Source organism: Psittacula echo, assembly GCF_963264785.1.
Source record: "Psittacula echo genome assembly, chromosome: Z".
NCBI classification, from domain to species: domain Eukaryota; kingdom Metazoa; phylum Chordata; class Aves; order Psittaciformes; family Psittacidae; genus Psittacula; species Psittacula echo.
Genome location: NC_137742.1, coordinates 43,864,960 through 43,882,148, shown reverse-complemented (window position 1 = coordinate 43,882,148; position 17,189 = coordinate 43,864,960). Strand labels below are relative to the sequence as shown.

Sequence of the window (17,189 nt, the reverse complement as noted above, 5' to 3'; positions counted from 1 at the left end):
TGTCTTGAAGTTTCTGTTGGAGTTTACTACATGCAAGACGAAAGGCTGCTTTTCTTACATGGCAAAATGGCTGAGCGAGGTGTGCTTGATGGGCAGATCTCTTTGTCAGCAATTCCTGGACCACCTGATTGTTATTGTTATGATTGATAATATTTTCCAGTTAAATGCTGTATAATAGACTTCCAGTGATTTTCAAGTAGCTTAAAATATTGAAGGGTCCTGATTATGACCAGGAAGGAAATCCTTTTGAAAGGTTATAGCATTGTAGTTGAGGAATGAAGTGGGAATATTTTTAATTGGTCTTTATATTTTGAAAACTTTATGTAATGTCCAGCTCTTGTAAAATATTTACAGAAGGATATTCCTATCACTGTTTCCAAAGATGGAGCAAAAAAGGCAAAGAGATTGTGTATCTGTCTGGTGAGTAGTTACTGTCATTTGTAATTTCCATGAAGCCAAAAATCCAAAGAGCCGTAAGAAATTGCTGAGGGTGTTGGAGGTTGTCAGAGTAAAAGGCTGGCTCAATGTTGCCAGGTTGGAGCTGAGCCTGTTCCACTTCAGTGCCTTCGATTGCTGCAGAGTGAGGATTCTGTTCTTGATGTTGTTATTTGGACAGGGCTTAAAAATTCATCTGGAAGATACCACAAAATTTGGACACGCCAGGTTGTCTTCCTCCTGTGTACCCTCAGCTCTCCTCCCTGTTCAGCTCTGAAGGATTGGTATTACATCAGTCTGATTCCCATAGGATGTGCCTCAGTCTGATGGTGATACTGAGTGACCTTTTTTCCTGTGTCACTGGAAACAATTTAAAATGTAATGACAGCTGTTGCAAAATGGACATAAGAGTTGCTCCCAGATGTCCTTTTACAGCCACACTTCTGTGTATGAGAGCAGGCCCAGATACTGAACTGTAGAGTAATTGTCGATGAAATGGGAGATGTGTGCCTGTTGGGATTCAAGGTATTTCTTTCATGAAAAGCCTTATTACTGGAGGACGATGTTTGAAGAGAAGTCAGAAATGTGAGAGATGGCAGTCAAGGAGGCAGTTTAGCTCTGTAAATCTCTGTTGCTTTTTATAATTTTTGTCAAGCATTGTCAACAGAACTGTACTATTTCAGTCTTCAATGGGTAAAGCTGCTTTTTGAATTATGTTTTTGCCTTAGAGAAACTTCTTGGTTTTGTCCATTTTTCTGACCTGGTTAGGTTTCATGCTATGCTGTGTTATGATTATTCTGGAATTCATGTATTTAGCTTCTTTACATCCGTAGAGCTTCAAAATATGTTGCATGCTAAAGAAAATAAGCATACAGAATCAGACATTATTCTTGTCTGAACCTGAACTTTCAATTTATTTAAACAGAAATATTGTAATTGCGTGTTTAATTTACCCTTTTTTTTTTTTTTTTTCTTGAGTGGATTTACACTTAAGTAAGCACTTAAAAGTATGTCAGCAGCTTTACACAGGGGGTCACTGTTGAGAACTGTTCACACACAAGTAAAGACACTTGTGGGATGAGGATTGAAACCCTTGGTACAGATAAACACTGTATTTATGACTGCACTGCTTCTTAGTAATGTCGGTGGCTTCCTAATAGCGATAAGCACAGCTGGCAGGACTTCAGTGATTAGATAACAGAGCAGAAGCGCTGTTTAATCTGCTTGACTCTTACTTTTGTGACGTTCAGATAAATAGACATAGAACACAGTGAAGCAGATGAAAATAAGGAAGATGTTTCACTGAATGCACGTTCTTAAGCTGCTATAAATGGCTTTCTTACTTTCAGAATTGTGAAACAGTCACAAATGTATCATGGTGTCATTCTTTGTCATCTGAGAACAGTTAAATTGGCAGAACAAGATGCATTCTTCCTTGCTTTTTAGCTTGCACATAGAAACTAGGAATAAAAGCAGAAAAGAAATCCCCAAAGCAAGCATGAAATTGGGATATTGTGTTAGACTGAAACTGCTCAAGAGCCATGGAGATTATTGTTTGTATTATTTTCTGCATAACAGAGGAGTTGCCAAGGAATTGGGTTCCTCAGTCATAAATTTGCAGAGTTGCAGTAACGGAAGCTGTAACCATATTATCTAGTAGTGAAAATGAAGCATCTCTGTAATGTCTTACTTGGTTCCTAGAGCTAAGGCAGAAACTTAACATTGTCCTGTGAGTCTGTGAGTGATGGACCCTGTATGATCGCAATTTCATGTTTTGTTGGAGTGGAGAGTGTTCCTTGTTTTGAGTAATTCTTTTGCAACAGCTGCTAGTTGAATTGGATACATGCTTGTTTCAGTAGAAAAGAATACTTTTGAACCAGCTTAAAAAGAAGAGTTTAATAGTTGTTTGCAAGCTGACCTGTGTTCAAGGATCCTGTCATTCACATGGCATTATATCCCTTGAATGTGTGTTGGGTTTGTTGTGGGATTTTAGTGGTATTAAGGTCAGATATTCAAATGCAGTCTTAGGAAAAACATACCCATCTTGTCTGTGCAAATTTATATGAGCAAATCAGAGAGTTGTTTCTCAAATTATTTATGGGAATCTCCAAAAGTCATTTTTATATGAGTGAGTGGAATTATATGATAGGATTTTTTTTTAAGGACCTTTTAAAAAACAATTTTCATAGAATATGGGTTAGAAAAATCTGGCTAGTTGAATTTGGTATTCTTTGTTTTAAAACGTTGTATTGACTACTATCTCGGACATTTGGTTGTGTCACTTTAGTGGCTCTTGTTTCTGCCTGGGTTGGTCTTTTTCACTTGAGAATATTTGATGACTATTGCGTGAACTGTGGTATAATTATCAAAGATTTCAGCTATGAAGATTTAAAAAATCTGACTTGATTTTTGCTCTCAGATTCCTATGATCTGTTGCTGATTTTTTCAGTAGTGTTTCAGATAATGGTGCTTTTTTTTTGATGTCATTTTTTCATGTTCTGCAAACATGCTGAAATATAACAGAAAATTATCAGTCTGAATTGCTGCAGAATACTTCATTGGTATAGCAGGATTTGGGGTTTGGTAATTTTGGTTGTTTTATTTATTGTTTGGGGTTTGGGCTTTTTGGATTTTTTTTTTCCCTTGAAGGATCACTTATTAGGAAAGCTATAAGCAACTGTCTGGAATTTCAGGCAATGTTTTATAGGTTTTATATTCATTGTTCTGTGACCTGAATCCATTCCCGTGCTCTGTTGTGGATGACTGGCAGTTCCCAATTTAATTTATCCATATTCTTTCAGAAATGAGACTAGGCTATGGATTTGATACATTCTTTTGAATTATAATATGTAATAAGTGTATCAAAGAACAGAGGATACAAGAAAGATCATCAGATTCTAAAGCTCAGGAGAATTCAGAGCATTGTTAGAGAAATGCAGAATATGGTTATGGATGCTCTTTACAGAAAACAAAATTAACAACACTGTCTATTCTTTTTGCCACATGATCTGTTATGAATTCATACTTGAGTTGTTCTATGCCATATCACGTATTTTTCTCTATCAGTTATGATCTGAATTTTTTTTCGTATTTCAGGTATTTAAAAAGCATAGTAGCGCAACATTTACAACAGTATTTCTTACCAGAACACTCCTTACATTATGTATGTGCCTATTTAGCCACTTTTGAACATCCTGAATCTTTTTAAGTATCTGGTAATGAATCATGTGGAATGTGAAGCCTGACTAAGTGGCACTATTAACTGAAGTGTATACTAACCAAGGGTGAGGTTATTAAACTGGTCTTTTTTATGTATCTGTGGAGGGCTTAAGGTTTCCTAGAGCATGAATTTAGTTCGGAGGCTTTTGTTAATTTGCTTTTTTTTCTGTTTGGTTCATTTCTATGATCTTATCTTTCAAGCAAGAAAACCAGGGCATCAAGTAAATTTAGCAAGGGAGTGTTGTTACTGGATTGAAAAACATGCCCTAGCCTTTTATAAGATTCCTCAAGAACTCAAAAAAACTTTTGTGATGATTTAGGTGGGTGAAGCAAAGGGTTTTTTAAACAGTTTAGAATGTGAACCTATAGAAGTTAGTTCATTAACTGGCTGTTTTTCCAGGAACACCCTCTAATATTGTCAGATGAAAATACAACTGGTCTGGTTTCCTCATATCCAGTGTTTTAAAAATTGGATTTCTTTTGTACACTGTTGTCAGTAATATCTGTGTTCATGTTTGACTGTACCTGAGTTACCTAATAGCTATTATTCTCCATTTCTGTTCAGTTCATTGTAAATTCATCTTAAAACTGCGTGCAGCTTGAATTTCACATCTGAGTTCAATTTTTTTCCTACTGCCTTTGTACTGAAACATCACTGTGCAATTTTATCTTAATATTTTGATGGCCTTGCTTATCTCATAGTCACAAAAGTTTGCAGACACATCTAAGATTTTAGCTAGAAAATACATTATCAAGACGTGTATGTGTAAGTGTAGCCTTTTTTATGTCAGTAACATGGTGAGTGGCAGTTTTCTTTCCTTACTTTTCAGTCTTTGATACCAGCTCTGCCTTTTTAGGAGAGTTCTTTCTATGCTGCCGCAAGCATGCCCATACTTGTACTAGGTGCAGTATAAAAAAAGTCAATGTATGTGTTAATCACTCTTAACAACAAAGAAGTTGTTTTTTAAATGTTCTGAAGCTGGAAAAAAACGATTGCAGACAGAAAACTTGCAGCTATATTACGTGGAAAAAGGTAACAATGCAGGGCGCAAAGCATAAGGTTGAGTGAGCTTGCATAGAAAACAGACAAATAGGGTTAACATCCTTTGATACTGGCTGTTCAAAAATAGGAAAACAAAGTACAGAAATACTGTGGTGTAGACAAGGCAGTGATGCCCTCCAGGCAAGCAGCAGCATATAGGAGAGTAAAGGACACACAGTGAAGGGTAAATACATAGGAGGCAGAAAATGGAGGAAGAAAGGAGTGGTGGAAGTAGGTGGCTTACACAGAAGAAAGAGAAGCAGAGCCCCCTTTGTCTAGGAAAAAGAAATCTGTAGAGAAATTAGCAACTCCCTTGAGGCTAGAATTGAATTCAGGAGAGAACATCCATAAGGCGGGGACTGGGATGGCTGCAGGAGCCCCAGTGTACTGGAAGGGCCATGCAGCTCTCTGTCAGTGCCATAACTGAAGGTGCTTTTTATTTAGTTAGTCTTTCCTTAAATAATAGGCTTGAGCAAATGAGTGATACTATCCATGTCAGAATTCCTTATTAATTGTAAAGATAAGAAAATAGAGCAGTAGTTCACAGATCGTATTCTTTTCTAACACTCTTAGTCTTGAAGTATGTCTCATTTTTAATGTGGGAAGCAGTAGGTCTCGGTGGACAGTGGTGGTCTTGAGGCTCTCTTGCTTCCTCTGTCCTTTAAAGAATGACCTTGGACAGATCACAGCACTGGTTTTGCCTCAGCTGCTCCTAGGTGAAATGAAGATGGTAACAGTGTCCAATTTTGTATACTACCTTGAGAAATGCAGGAGGTATCTGTTGATTTTTGCCCAGCTGTTCTGTTTATGGTTAAAATTGCCTGTTAGATTCTTAAAGAAAGGTTAACTAAGGCATAGCATCAAAAGTTTTCAGGGAGTCATTTTGAGGAACAATTAAATAATTTTTTCATATAATGTGATTGCATATTCTGTGTAGTTTCTATTTTGGAGTCATAAAAGAGCTAAGTTCAAGTTGGTTTATGTCAGCAAAGGGTAGAGTCTTCCAAACTCGCTACATGGTCCACAGCAGAGGTGTCTCAGTGCAGGACCTCGGTAGACAAAGGAAAAGAAATGCAGAGACCTGACACTGCAATGTAGTGAAGTACCTTTCTCTGCTTAAAGTGTACTGTTTTAGGTGAATATCTTTGGCCCAGTGTTAATACTCATACACATCTCAATTTAGAAAAAAAAAAGCACAGTAGATGGATCAGTAGAAGTATGAAAATTCATGTGGGTTCTCCACATCAGGCAGTAGACTAAGGAGAAATGAAACACGGTATTGAGATTCAAGAAAGCAGAAATAAAGAATGAGATTGTTAACAGAACATCATGTGTATGGTAATCTTCCATAAGGCTGTAGCTACCCAATGGAATGAAAAGATCTCTTTTAGTCATTTGAGCATTTCTTTCTTGTACTGTAGTGCTGTTTGGGAATTAAAGATCAGCTGTCTTTTTCTGTGAGCATTGCATAAAGATCCTATAAGATACAGCCAAAGCTGCTTGCAAACTTCGGGGATACAAAAAAAACACATACAGCTTTGAAATTCAATATGTAAGTGGGTATCTGTTATGCCATTATAACATCAGGTGAAAATATGGTTCTTAGTAATATATTGGATGTTATGAATATGTAGCTATTAAAGTAGCATGAGTTTTCCTGAAGCAAGAGTAGTGATGGTATTTTTCTTAACAAATCAATTTGTGAATGTGCAGGGTGTATATTGATCACTAATCTCCTGCATCTTTTAAAGGAGATAAATGCTCAAAACCTTGTTCTCATCTGAGTAACAACAAATTTCATGTGCCATTTTCCTTGATACTTCAATTATATTTTTTTAAATATTTATAGGCAGCAAGGTCAGAATACTCAGAATAATATATCAATTCTTTCTTTTTTTTACAGAGGGAAACTAAAGGTCAGTTTCTCATAGATCACATCTGCAACTATTACAGCTTGCTGGAAAAAGACTATTTTGGCATTCGATATGTTGACCCTGAGAAGCAAAGGGTATGTATATCAACTCTGACTACATTTGCTCATAAGTAATGCTAAATTGATTGATTTTTTTTTTTTTTTTTTTTTTTCCAATTAGCAGGGAAGTTCTAATGCAAAGTCACATATCTCTGAGGGTTTATACTCTAGCCATAATCCATAGAGCTTCCCAAAGTGGCATTATTAAATTAATTTTCTCCTCAGTTCATGTATTTAGCTTCAGGTAAATTGATATATTCTGATTTGTGTGCTTCCCCTGGGCACTGAAGATAGAAAAGATCTATAGGCATGACTGACCGGTGGCACAGAATAGCTCTAGACTCTGCACTGGAATTTGGGATTTCTCTTTTCTTTTTTTTTTTTTTTTTTTTTTTTTCTGTATGCTTCTTGGGAAACATAGGCAGTAATCCTGTTGATTTTAACAGCCAAAAGCAGTGATTCTAGTCCACTTTTCTTGATTTTAATCTCATGAATTAGGAAATGAGTTAGAAAAGAATTTTTTTTATACAGATTTAAATGCTGTGAATGATGAAGAAATCATGACTTTGAAATGATGAGTTAGGTGGTGGCTCTTCCCACAGTTTTGTATTTTAGCAGTTGTGAGCTTAGCTGTCTGAAATTCATGTTAAGAAAAAAGCCCAAACTCAAGATTACAGAGGAGTAGTTGTTTAGGTATGTGTTTAAGAGATAAGCTGTAGCAAGTATAAGATGTAACGGGCTTGCTGAAGGAACATCACATCATTGTAGCCACTGTCGCAATCTTGCGGCTCCCACCAAGGAAAAAGGGAGAGCCATATTCTGCAGTGCATTCTTATGGGTTGGATAGATGTATTACAAAACAGGAACAGTAGTTCAGTGAAGATGTGTAGGTGGAATTCACCAAGAGCTTCTTTCTGAAGCTAAATCTGGTAATTTGACTAAGAACAATTGCTTTGGAGGGAAGTGATAATACATTCTAAACCAGTTCAACAGTGTGTGTGACAATATACTTCAGTGCCCTGTAGGCAAATAAAGAGATGTGGAACAATGAATAATCATAGAAGGGTTAGGGTTGGAAAGGACCTTAAGATCATCTAATTTGCCCTTATTGAAGCCATGTTGGTTGTCAGCAACTATGATATTATTTTTCATGTGCCGTAGCATGCCTTCCAGGAGAATCTGCTCCAAGATTTTGCCAGGCACAGAGGTGAGACTGACTGGTCTTTAGTTCCGTGGGTTTTCCGTATTCCACTTCTTGAAAATGGGGGTTATATTACCCTTTTTTCAGTTGTCAGGAGCTTCACCTGACTGCCATGATTTTTCAAATATGATGGACAGCAGCTTAGCAACTTCGCCAGCTCCTTCAGGACCCACAGATGGATTTCATCAGGTCCCATGGACTTGTGTACGTTCAGGTTTTTAAGATGGTCTTCATTAAGATGGCCTAAGGTCTTCATTCTCACAGTCCCTGCGTCTGCCTTCCAAGACTTGGGTGGTGTGGTCAGAGCACTTGCTGGTGAAGCCTGAGGCCAAAGAAGTCATTAAGAACCTCAGCCTTCTCCAAATCCAGGGTAGCCAGTTCCCCTGATAGCTTCTGGAGAGGGCCCACGGTATCCCTAGTCTGTCTTGTTGGCGACATACCTATAGAAGCCTTTCCTGTTATCTCTGACATCCCTGGCCAGACTCAGTTCTAACTGGGCCTTAGCTTTCCTGACCTGATCCCTAGCTTCCCAGATAATGTCCCTGTATTCCTCCCACACTGCCTGTTCTCACTTTCACCTTCTGTAAGTTTCTTTTTTCCGTCTAAGTTTCCTCAGCAGCTCCTTATCCATTCATGGAGGTCTCTGGCCCTCCTGCCACATTTCCTTCTAGTTGGGATGCAACACTCCTGAGCTTGGAGCAGGTGATTCTTGAATCAGCATTCTTCAGCCTCTGGTCCTCTAGGGCTGTGTCCCATGGAACCTTACTAAGCAGGTTCCTGAAGAGATCAAAGTCTGCTGTCTTGAGCTTCCGGGCAGTGAGCTTGCTGCGTGCCCTTCTGCTGCCCTGAGGATCTCGAACTTGACCATCTCATTATTGCTAAAGCCAAGGCTGCCCTGGAGCATCACATTCCCCACCAGCTCCTCCTTTTGATGAGGACGAGGTCAAGCATGGCACCTCTCCTTGTTGGCTCCTCTGTCACTTACAAGAGGAAGTTATCTTCCATACAATTGAGGAACCTCATGAATTGATTATGCTGGAATAAAATTAGTATTGCCTGGTTTGGTTTTGGCGATAAGCCATCAGTATGATGTGGCTGTGACAAAAGACAACACTTTGTTTGCCCTTTCTTAGGATTGTATTTTCAAGAAAGTTCTAATATCATTAAACTCTAATGAGACCTCAGCTATTCTGATTTAGATGTCTGTATTTAACAAAGATAGTTTAACTGAACTGGGAGAAGAAGTATTAGAAAGATAAAGAGAATAGAGGGCTTGATTTTGAGACGATATTAAGAAGGGCATAACGCATTTACTACAGCAGAGCAAAGGATAAGAGGATATGATTATACATGCATCAGAGTGTAAAGCAGGAAAAAATAAAATTTAAGCAAGAGAAGTGGTTTCTTAATTAAGCCAATGAAAGCTGCAGTGGCTGGAGCATCTATAATGGAGGCAATGGGGCAAAATTTTTAACTGGACTATTAAAGAATTTTAAAAGACATCTCTCTGATTTTATGGAAGGGGTTTATATTAAACACTGACAGGGACTAGGCACCATCTTCTGAGGTTTCAAAAAATATAGCATAACTTTTTTCATCAGAGTTGTTGGTTCTTTTGTAGGCAGCATACAATTATTGTTGCTTTGCTCATTTCCTTGGAATTGTTGAATGTCTCTTGTAGTTTATATTTCACTGCACAGTGTCTGTTTTTGCACAGAAATGGCTTTGTGGTTCCAAATGCCAAAAATGCCAAGATCATGAATTTAATTCTGGCTTTTACTGAATTATTCTTGATTGGCTATTTGAATAGTTAAGCTGTATGACATAATAGTATGTTATTATATAGTGTACACATATGTACATATATACACATATAAATATTTTGCAGATTACTCCTGCTGACATTTATTCTACCAGTGATACTTGCCCCTCTTTTTTTAAATTTGTGATTTCTTGCATGGAGGTTGCAGAGTTGCTCCAAAAGCTAATTTGCAGTCCTTTTGTTTTGTAGTCTATTGAGGGAGCTCAAGCAGGCGAAAATACCAGCTTTAACTCATTCTAAATGTCTTCTTTCAGAGTATGCTACCAAAATGTAGCATTTTGACTTAGAAGTGTTGAAACACTTGACTGAGTTTGAGAATTAAAAAAATTAAGTTACAGTATTTCAGATGTTCCAAATGAACTGTTTCAATATTTGTGTTTAAAACATTCAGAACTTCTGACTATGTGAAAAATATAGATAATTAAGCCAATTCTCTTAGGTTGGAACAAAATTTTGAAATGTGAGAAAACTGTGGTAGGAAACAGCTGTGTTACTACAGCTTATTTTTTGTGTTGGTTATAATGTACTCCTTCCTCCCCTTCGCCATTTATTTTTTTTTTTTTTTAATAATACTTTCTGCATAAGTAAATGTGTGCAGATATTTTAGAGAAGCTTAAACTTTGTAAAATTTTCTATAGTTTTCTATTTTCTATTCCAGACCAAAAAAAAAGAAACTCTGGAAGACATTTCTAACAGAAGGCAGCACAGTAGCTTTTTTTCTATCTTTGCATTTACATGAGAATAAAAGTGCCAATGACCTCAAATTGAACTAAGGGTTAAAAGCTCTAGGTTCTACACCATATCTGCATTCTTGTGTCACATTTAGATGTTCCCCTGGGGAAGCTGTTCCTTAGGGTAGCTTCAGAAATATACAGGATTGTACTAAAAGAATGCAGTAAGTTGCAGTGTGCCATTTTATGTCTAGTGGTACCATGCTGAGAATGAACAAGTTCCTTCTGTCCATATATCAGCTGCTGAATTTTTCACCTGGATTTCTGAGAAAACTAGGTGTATGGGATCACATTGCCTTTCTCCCTGACTTTCATCTATAGTAACTTTTAAAAGTTACTATAGTAACTTTTGAAGACAGTTTTGGTCAAATTTGGCTGGGGATGTGAGTTCCTGTAAGGTTTCATGAGGAAAAGCCACCACATTGGTGGTAAAACCCTATTATTCTTCTCACTGGGGTAAACAGTGTAGGGTAAACCCACTTCACAGGGAATCTGGAGGGAGCTGTTTTGAAGAACCCAGAAGCCATCATTTGTTTTCTTAGATAAGTAGTTTCAAACATGAGACGTACCTTGAGGAGGTGTCACTGATTCTGCTAGATTCTGCTACTCAAGGAGCTACCTATCGGTACATTTTCATGTAATAGATATTATATCAAGGCCAATTATCACTATCATCCTTGAGGAAATGCAGTATGGCTAATAGTGTGCCAGATAACCCTGGGTTAACTGAGCACATTTCTGTATGGGTTTTTTTTGGACTGATAGGAGATGGAATTAGGATGATACAATGCAACTACTGTTCAGCAACTCTCACTTGAGGTGATCCCTTGTTGAGTGAGGCTACTGGTATTGGGGGCAATGGAGGACTGGGCTGAAGGAAGACGGCAGTGTGGTGAAATTTATTCTTTGAGTCCCTTCAGGAGATATCTGAGCAGTGATTTAAAATTGGAAATACTTATGTGTATGTTTTTTTACCCCCGATAAGTGGCTTGGAACATGTGCTTGTGATTATGTTTTTGAATGTGAAAGTATGAGGTGGCAGAAATACTTTGGAGCTACACATGGGGAAGCATTAGGTATTATGAAAAGGCTTTGTAGGAGCATGGAGCAATTGTGAAGCCTTGCCAGTCACTGTAGAAATGTTTGAGATCGTAATCATCTTGAAGCGATAAGATGCTTTGTAATTTGATGTACTGCAGGGTTGTCTGGGAGTGGCACAATAGTGCAGTGGTTTTAGCTTTGTGTGTGTATGCCTGGCAGTATGAAAGCAAAGCTTTCAGATCGGTGAAACTGCTATATAAATACTGCTCCCACTATGCAGCTGATCTTGAATGGTTGAGTACACTGGGATTTTCTGACTTCCCCAGAACACAGAGCCCAGCTCTGTGCATCACTAGAAATATGACATTGTGCACTATGAATTTGCTGGTACTCTTGCCAGTCTACCCCTAAAGAACTGTTGCAAATACAATTACTACTTTGCATTTAAGTTAGACTGTAGGCACCTCTACACGCAGATAGTTTTGTACTTTTTTTGTCTGATTGCATACTTATTTCACTAGTAAGGCTGCTGGGGAGTCCCATTTGTGTTCCAGTTCACATCATTTACTATGGACTTGGGCAGAGTATTTGTTTAATCCTATGAGCTAAGCTGTTCAGCACTGTCCCAGTATTTACTAGGGAAGGAAACTGGAGCCTGTTGTCTGTGAATAATGAATTTATGTATCATGAAGTAGCAGTTCTGTTTTTAACGGGACATGTACACAAAATCTGCAACAGTTCCTCTTCAGAGCGGACCTTTGAAAGGGTCAGCAACTCTTGGTTGCCCTGATCTCTGTTCTAGCAACCAATAGCTATTTAATACATGTTCTTAAAAATGTGCACTTAGTCCAACATGAGGGCAAACAAGGTTGGCAGAAAAAGACAACAGATAATTTGCAACTTCAGGTTAACAAAGCTGTATCTTTGGGTAATGCATTGCAAGACTCCATACAGCTATGCAAAGAGAGCTATCTGGGAGCTCTGCACTCTCTTACATGCTGAACACCAAAGTCACTGGGCTGTAGGTTAATTATAATTTTAATGATTCACTATGCATATGAATCTGCTCTCCTGGACAGAGTTATCACAAAAAATATGTTCTTTTGCAAGAAGTGTTGCTGTCACACTGCTTATTGTGTGTAGTTCAGGTCTCGCTGTTCCAAAAAATTATAGTTTAACTAGAAAAGAAACAAAGATGGACATGAGAATGATCAGAGAATTGTAGTATCATAGAATGGTTCCAGTTGGAAGGGACTTTAAAGATCACCTAGTTCTGACTCCCCTGCCATGGGCAGCGATGCCTTCTACTAGGCTACGTTGCTCAAAGCCATGATATCAAGTAAGAATGGATTTCATACAAAGAGAGATGGATTAGACTAGAAAAATTCAGCTAGGAAAAGAGTTAAGTGAGAGAGAATGACCGAGAGAGAGCAAGTGAATGAACAAGAGAAGTGAGAGAAATAGATATGATGTAAAATGGCTTGGAGAAGGAGATCAGGGAAAGATTGCCGTGTAATTTTTATAACAGAACTAAAACACACTTAAAGAAATTATAAAGCAATTGGTATTGAGAAGTAGTTTCTAAAATACCATACCTATTGAAAAAATTCATTGTTGTAGATGTCAAAAACACAAAAGAAAGTGTTAGAAAAAAAGTTAATAGTCAAATCGGTGAAGGTCCACAAAAGCTTATAAACAAATTATAATGAAGGCTGATGGAAAAAGCCAGTGAACACAATGGGAGCTGCTACTCTTGTTCTTTTTCTAAATGTTTTCTTCAGGCCATTTTTAGGAACGAAGTGCTGAGTTAAATGGATGCTTTTACCAGTACGGGTGCATTTAAGTACTAAACAAAATCTTGGCACAAATGAATAGCAGTGTGAATGTACATATAAACTTTATTCAGCAGTAATGCTAGTAACCAAAGTACCATGTGTGAAGATTAAGAACCATGTACACCAAGTAATTCTGCAGGCTATTTTAATAAAGGTGTTTTTTCCATAATTTGTGAACTTGTTGTCTGTGAGGATGTGGTGGCTCAGGCATATATCAACATATAAAACACGAGAAGTTTTACCTCAACATGAGAAAAAACTTTACGTTGAGGGTGGCAGATCACTGGAACAGATTGCCCAGGAGGGTCATTGAGTTTCCCTCTCTGGAGATCTTCAGAAGCCACCTGAACATATTCCTATGTAATCTGCTCTAGGTGACCCTGCCTTGGCAGGGGCATTGGACTAGATGATCTCCAGAGGTCCCTTCCAACCCTAATCATTCCATGATTCTGTGATACGCAGATTTTATGGCCAAATGTTCAGCTGGTATTAGAGGTTATGAGTCAGTTGAGCTACTTCAACTTACATCATTGGTGTTTCTCTGAATACTTTAATAGGAAAAACAGAGTGAGAATTTGGAAATTTGTTTAATAAATTCCAGCTCAGAACCATACAAATGGTAATTCTGTTTCAGTGTATGGTACCTTTTTGGGACCAGATGCATTTTTGTTGTAGTGATGAATGTTGTTTCTTCCTGCTTAGTATACCTCAGAGCCGATGTCCTGATTTTGGGAGTAGCACAAAGGAACGGCTCCTTTGCTGCACTAGGACACTATCAATATTGTGAAATCACAGAATATCTAAAGTTGGAAGGGACCCATAAAGATAATCAAGTCTAACTGTCTGCTTCTTGCAGGACTACCTAAAAATAAACCATATCACTCAGAGCATCATCCAGATGCTGACAGACTTGGTGCTGTGGCCGCTTCCAGGGGAGCCTTTTCCAGTGACTGACCACCCTCCCAGAGAAGAACCCTTTCCTAATGTTTAGTCTGAACTTTCCCAGATACAGCTTCATTCCATATCCTTGTGTCCAAGTCAACTAAGCAGCCACTAGCAGATATTCTTGGTATAAAGGTTCCTGAAACGAGGAAGAAATTATGTCAGCCTCAGGGCATGAAGAAGGAGACATGCAGCGTGCCCTGGGTCATTTCTCATCTGTTGTGCTGGTGTAGAGGGGTGTCTAGTTAATTCCAGTGTCTGAGCTTCTGTTAGCTTTGGATACTGCTACTATTTTTTTAAGTCTGACTTTTGGCAGTGACTTGTACCAGGTCACTGCCTTGAAGCTAAAGCAAATTGGTATTGATTTTGCTTTTCATTCAAGGAAAATGTTAGGTATTCATTTTCAAGATTAATATAGGGTTGATGTTTAAATAAAATTAATTTCATTACGTTTCTAGCAGTGTTTCAGTGCATATCTCCATTATCCTGCTTTCTTCTGTCCATTGAAAAAAGTCTTAAAATGCTGGTTAGTCTTGTGACATCTGCAGGTTCTCAGGTTCTGTTTTACCGTATGGACATCTGAGCATTGACTAAGTATTGCTTGCTGAGGTGGAGTTAAATATTCATAGCATTTAGCCATGTTTGGTTGCCCCTTCTTTAGTGCTCCTCTTGCAAACACAGAGGCTAAATGAAAAGCCTCTTGTGTTGGATGGGGGGAGACTTTTCACTGAATTCCTTGGACTTCTGGTTTGTCAGGTCCCAAGCACTTGCCTTTGGCTTGGCAGGTTTTTAGGAGGTGGGCTTTGGTTTATGGCAATCGTACACAGGAGTCCATAGGATGAGGAGACTGAACCACACGTTTGCACTGTAAGGCGACTTTGCATTTTAGAGGAAGAACAGTTGGGCATTTTCATGACACCTGACCCTTTAGAGGGACTGTAAGAATAGATATGTGACATTGTGTCCTCTTTCCTCCCTGCATCTTATTCTAAAACCCTTAACCCTGTGCTGTAGTGAGACCAAGCTCAGTCCTATCTGAGCTTCTCAGTGAATGTCTGTTCAAAACAGGTTGTTGACTGAAGTGTCTTTACTAAAAGAACATCAGTGGCTGTGGAGTTAACCTGACTTTCTAGAATGCTGTTTTTATCCTTATGTGGTGTCCTTGCTCATCTTGAGCTTTTGCTGTGGAAGCTGGTAGCACATCAGCGCATTTGTGGGTAAGCAAGAACACACCTGGCCTTGCTAAGGACTAGTGGGTGCCACTTAAAGGCTGAGCAGAGGTGAAGACTGTATTTACAAAGTAAAAATTGCACTAGTCTGAAACACAGCATGTAGTCACAATGAAATATGAGTCAGAATGCAATTCTCAGCATATTTTAGGATCCCAGGACCAAAAGTGATATCCATAATAGTTTGCTTACCACTGATGCTTGAAGCACTGAGACTTGTTAGCTATCCCATGACTGACCTTCAAGATCTCTAAGTTCTTTCTCTTTGCTTTCTGCTTCTCTGAGGACATCTGCCTGACCATCTACGTGCCCAGCTCCTACCCAGATGTCTTTTGGCAGAAGGGATTAGAAATTGGCAGTGCTGAACAGAAATCTCCTCAAAGGATCCTTGATGTTATCTGGATAAGAATCAAAATCTTGTCTACTTGACTGGGCAACAACCATGTCGCTAACATGCCATCACTGAAATAGGAGGCTCAGCCTCTGCAGGAATGATTTCTGATGATCATTAAGTACTGCCACAGAAAAAGTCAAGCTGGTTTGAGCGTTTAGGCTATGATCAAATTAAAGCAACCTTTATGGACAACAGTGTGAAATACATGAGGCAAAAATGAAACTGTATAAGGTTTTTGGGTTTTTCCTTTCCCCAGGTTTGCACATTTTACTCTGTAGAGGGAAAATAAAGATTCCTGTCTCTGGTTCCAAGTTTACATCTGACTTGTTTTGTTTCTCTTTTTTTATTTGTCTTATAAATGAGGTGCTAGCCTTACAAGAAAATTGGAAACACCCATGGTTTGTTTCTGCAAGGCAGTGTGGCACACTTTAGAAATGACATCTTTCTGCTGTGGCAGAATTAAATACTTTTAACGTTTGGTCTGAGAACTCAAAATGTTGTATTTCCTTTTTGTCGGAGGATTTTTTTTCTTTCTGTTCAGCAAATTGTTTAACAGAAGATTGATACATGGAAAGAACATTTTGCAAAGCCATATGCTTTTCAATTGACAATTCCTGCAGAAACCTTCGGATGAATTTATAGGAACTTTTATCTGGTCCTAGCTGTAAGAGCTAATTAATCTTGGAATAAATATAGCATGCATACTCTAGTGTAGAGATGAGGCACAATTATTAATTATTACTCAGTGCTGTAAGGCTGGAAGATAAGTACTCAGGGGAAAATCTTTCCTAAAACTCAAATTGAAATATGCAAACAAATATAGGGGTGGCTATTTTCAGAAGTACAAGCACTGACTAGGTGTTTATCTTCCCTGACACTCAGAGAGCATTAAGCACCTAATTGCTGTGTCTTAGAAAATGTCCACAAATTATAAAGTAACTGCTCAGTTTTCTGGAAGGTTCAGCTGAATTGCTTACATGTTTGCAATCTTCCACCAACAGAAGGTCATCACAGAAATCTGAGCTTCTGAAACCTGCTGTCAGTTCCTTGACCTCCAAGTGAAAGTCTAGACAGCTTAATTGCTCAGTGTCTTTTCAATCCATTTTTAAACCGTGAAAGCCAGCTCTTAGTGAAACATTAGAAACAGCTTGCTTTTGGACATGTTGCCTAAATCTGTGTTCTGGGGGTTTAGGGTATTGCAGGACGAATTTAATTCATGTTTCCCCTTTTTCATTGTTCATTAATTATTCATGAATTACGAGGGTTTCATATTTGCAAATCTGTTTTTTTTTATTAATACCTGCCTTTTTGTTAGAATAGGTAACT

At 38.2% G+C, this 17,189-nt stretch overlaps 1 protein-coding gene across 1 annotated transcript in view; it reads left to right on the top strand.

Moving 5' to 3' along the window:
- FRMD3 (FERM domain containing 3) overlaps positions 1-17,189 on the top strand; it is a gene marked incomplete at both ends in the record, with an annotated part of 139,313 nt that overhangs the window by 57,520 nt on the left and 64,604 nt on the right. The window contains one exon of the mRNA XM_080638309.1: positions 6,600-6,704. Within this exon, the coding sequence (XP_080494435.1) occupies positions 6,600-6,704 (105 nt within the window). The remainder of the gene's footprint in view (positions 1-6,599; positions 6,705-17,189) is intronic.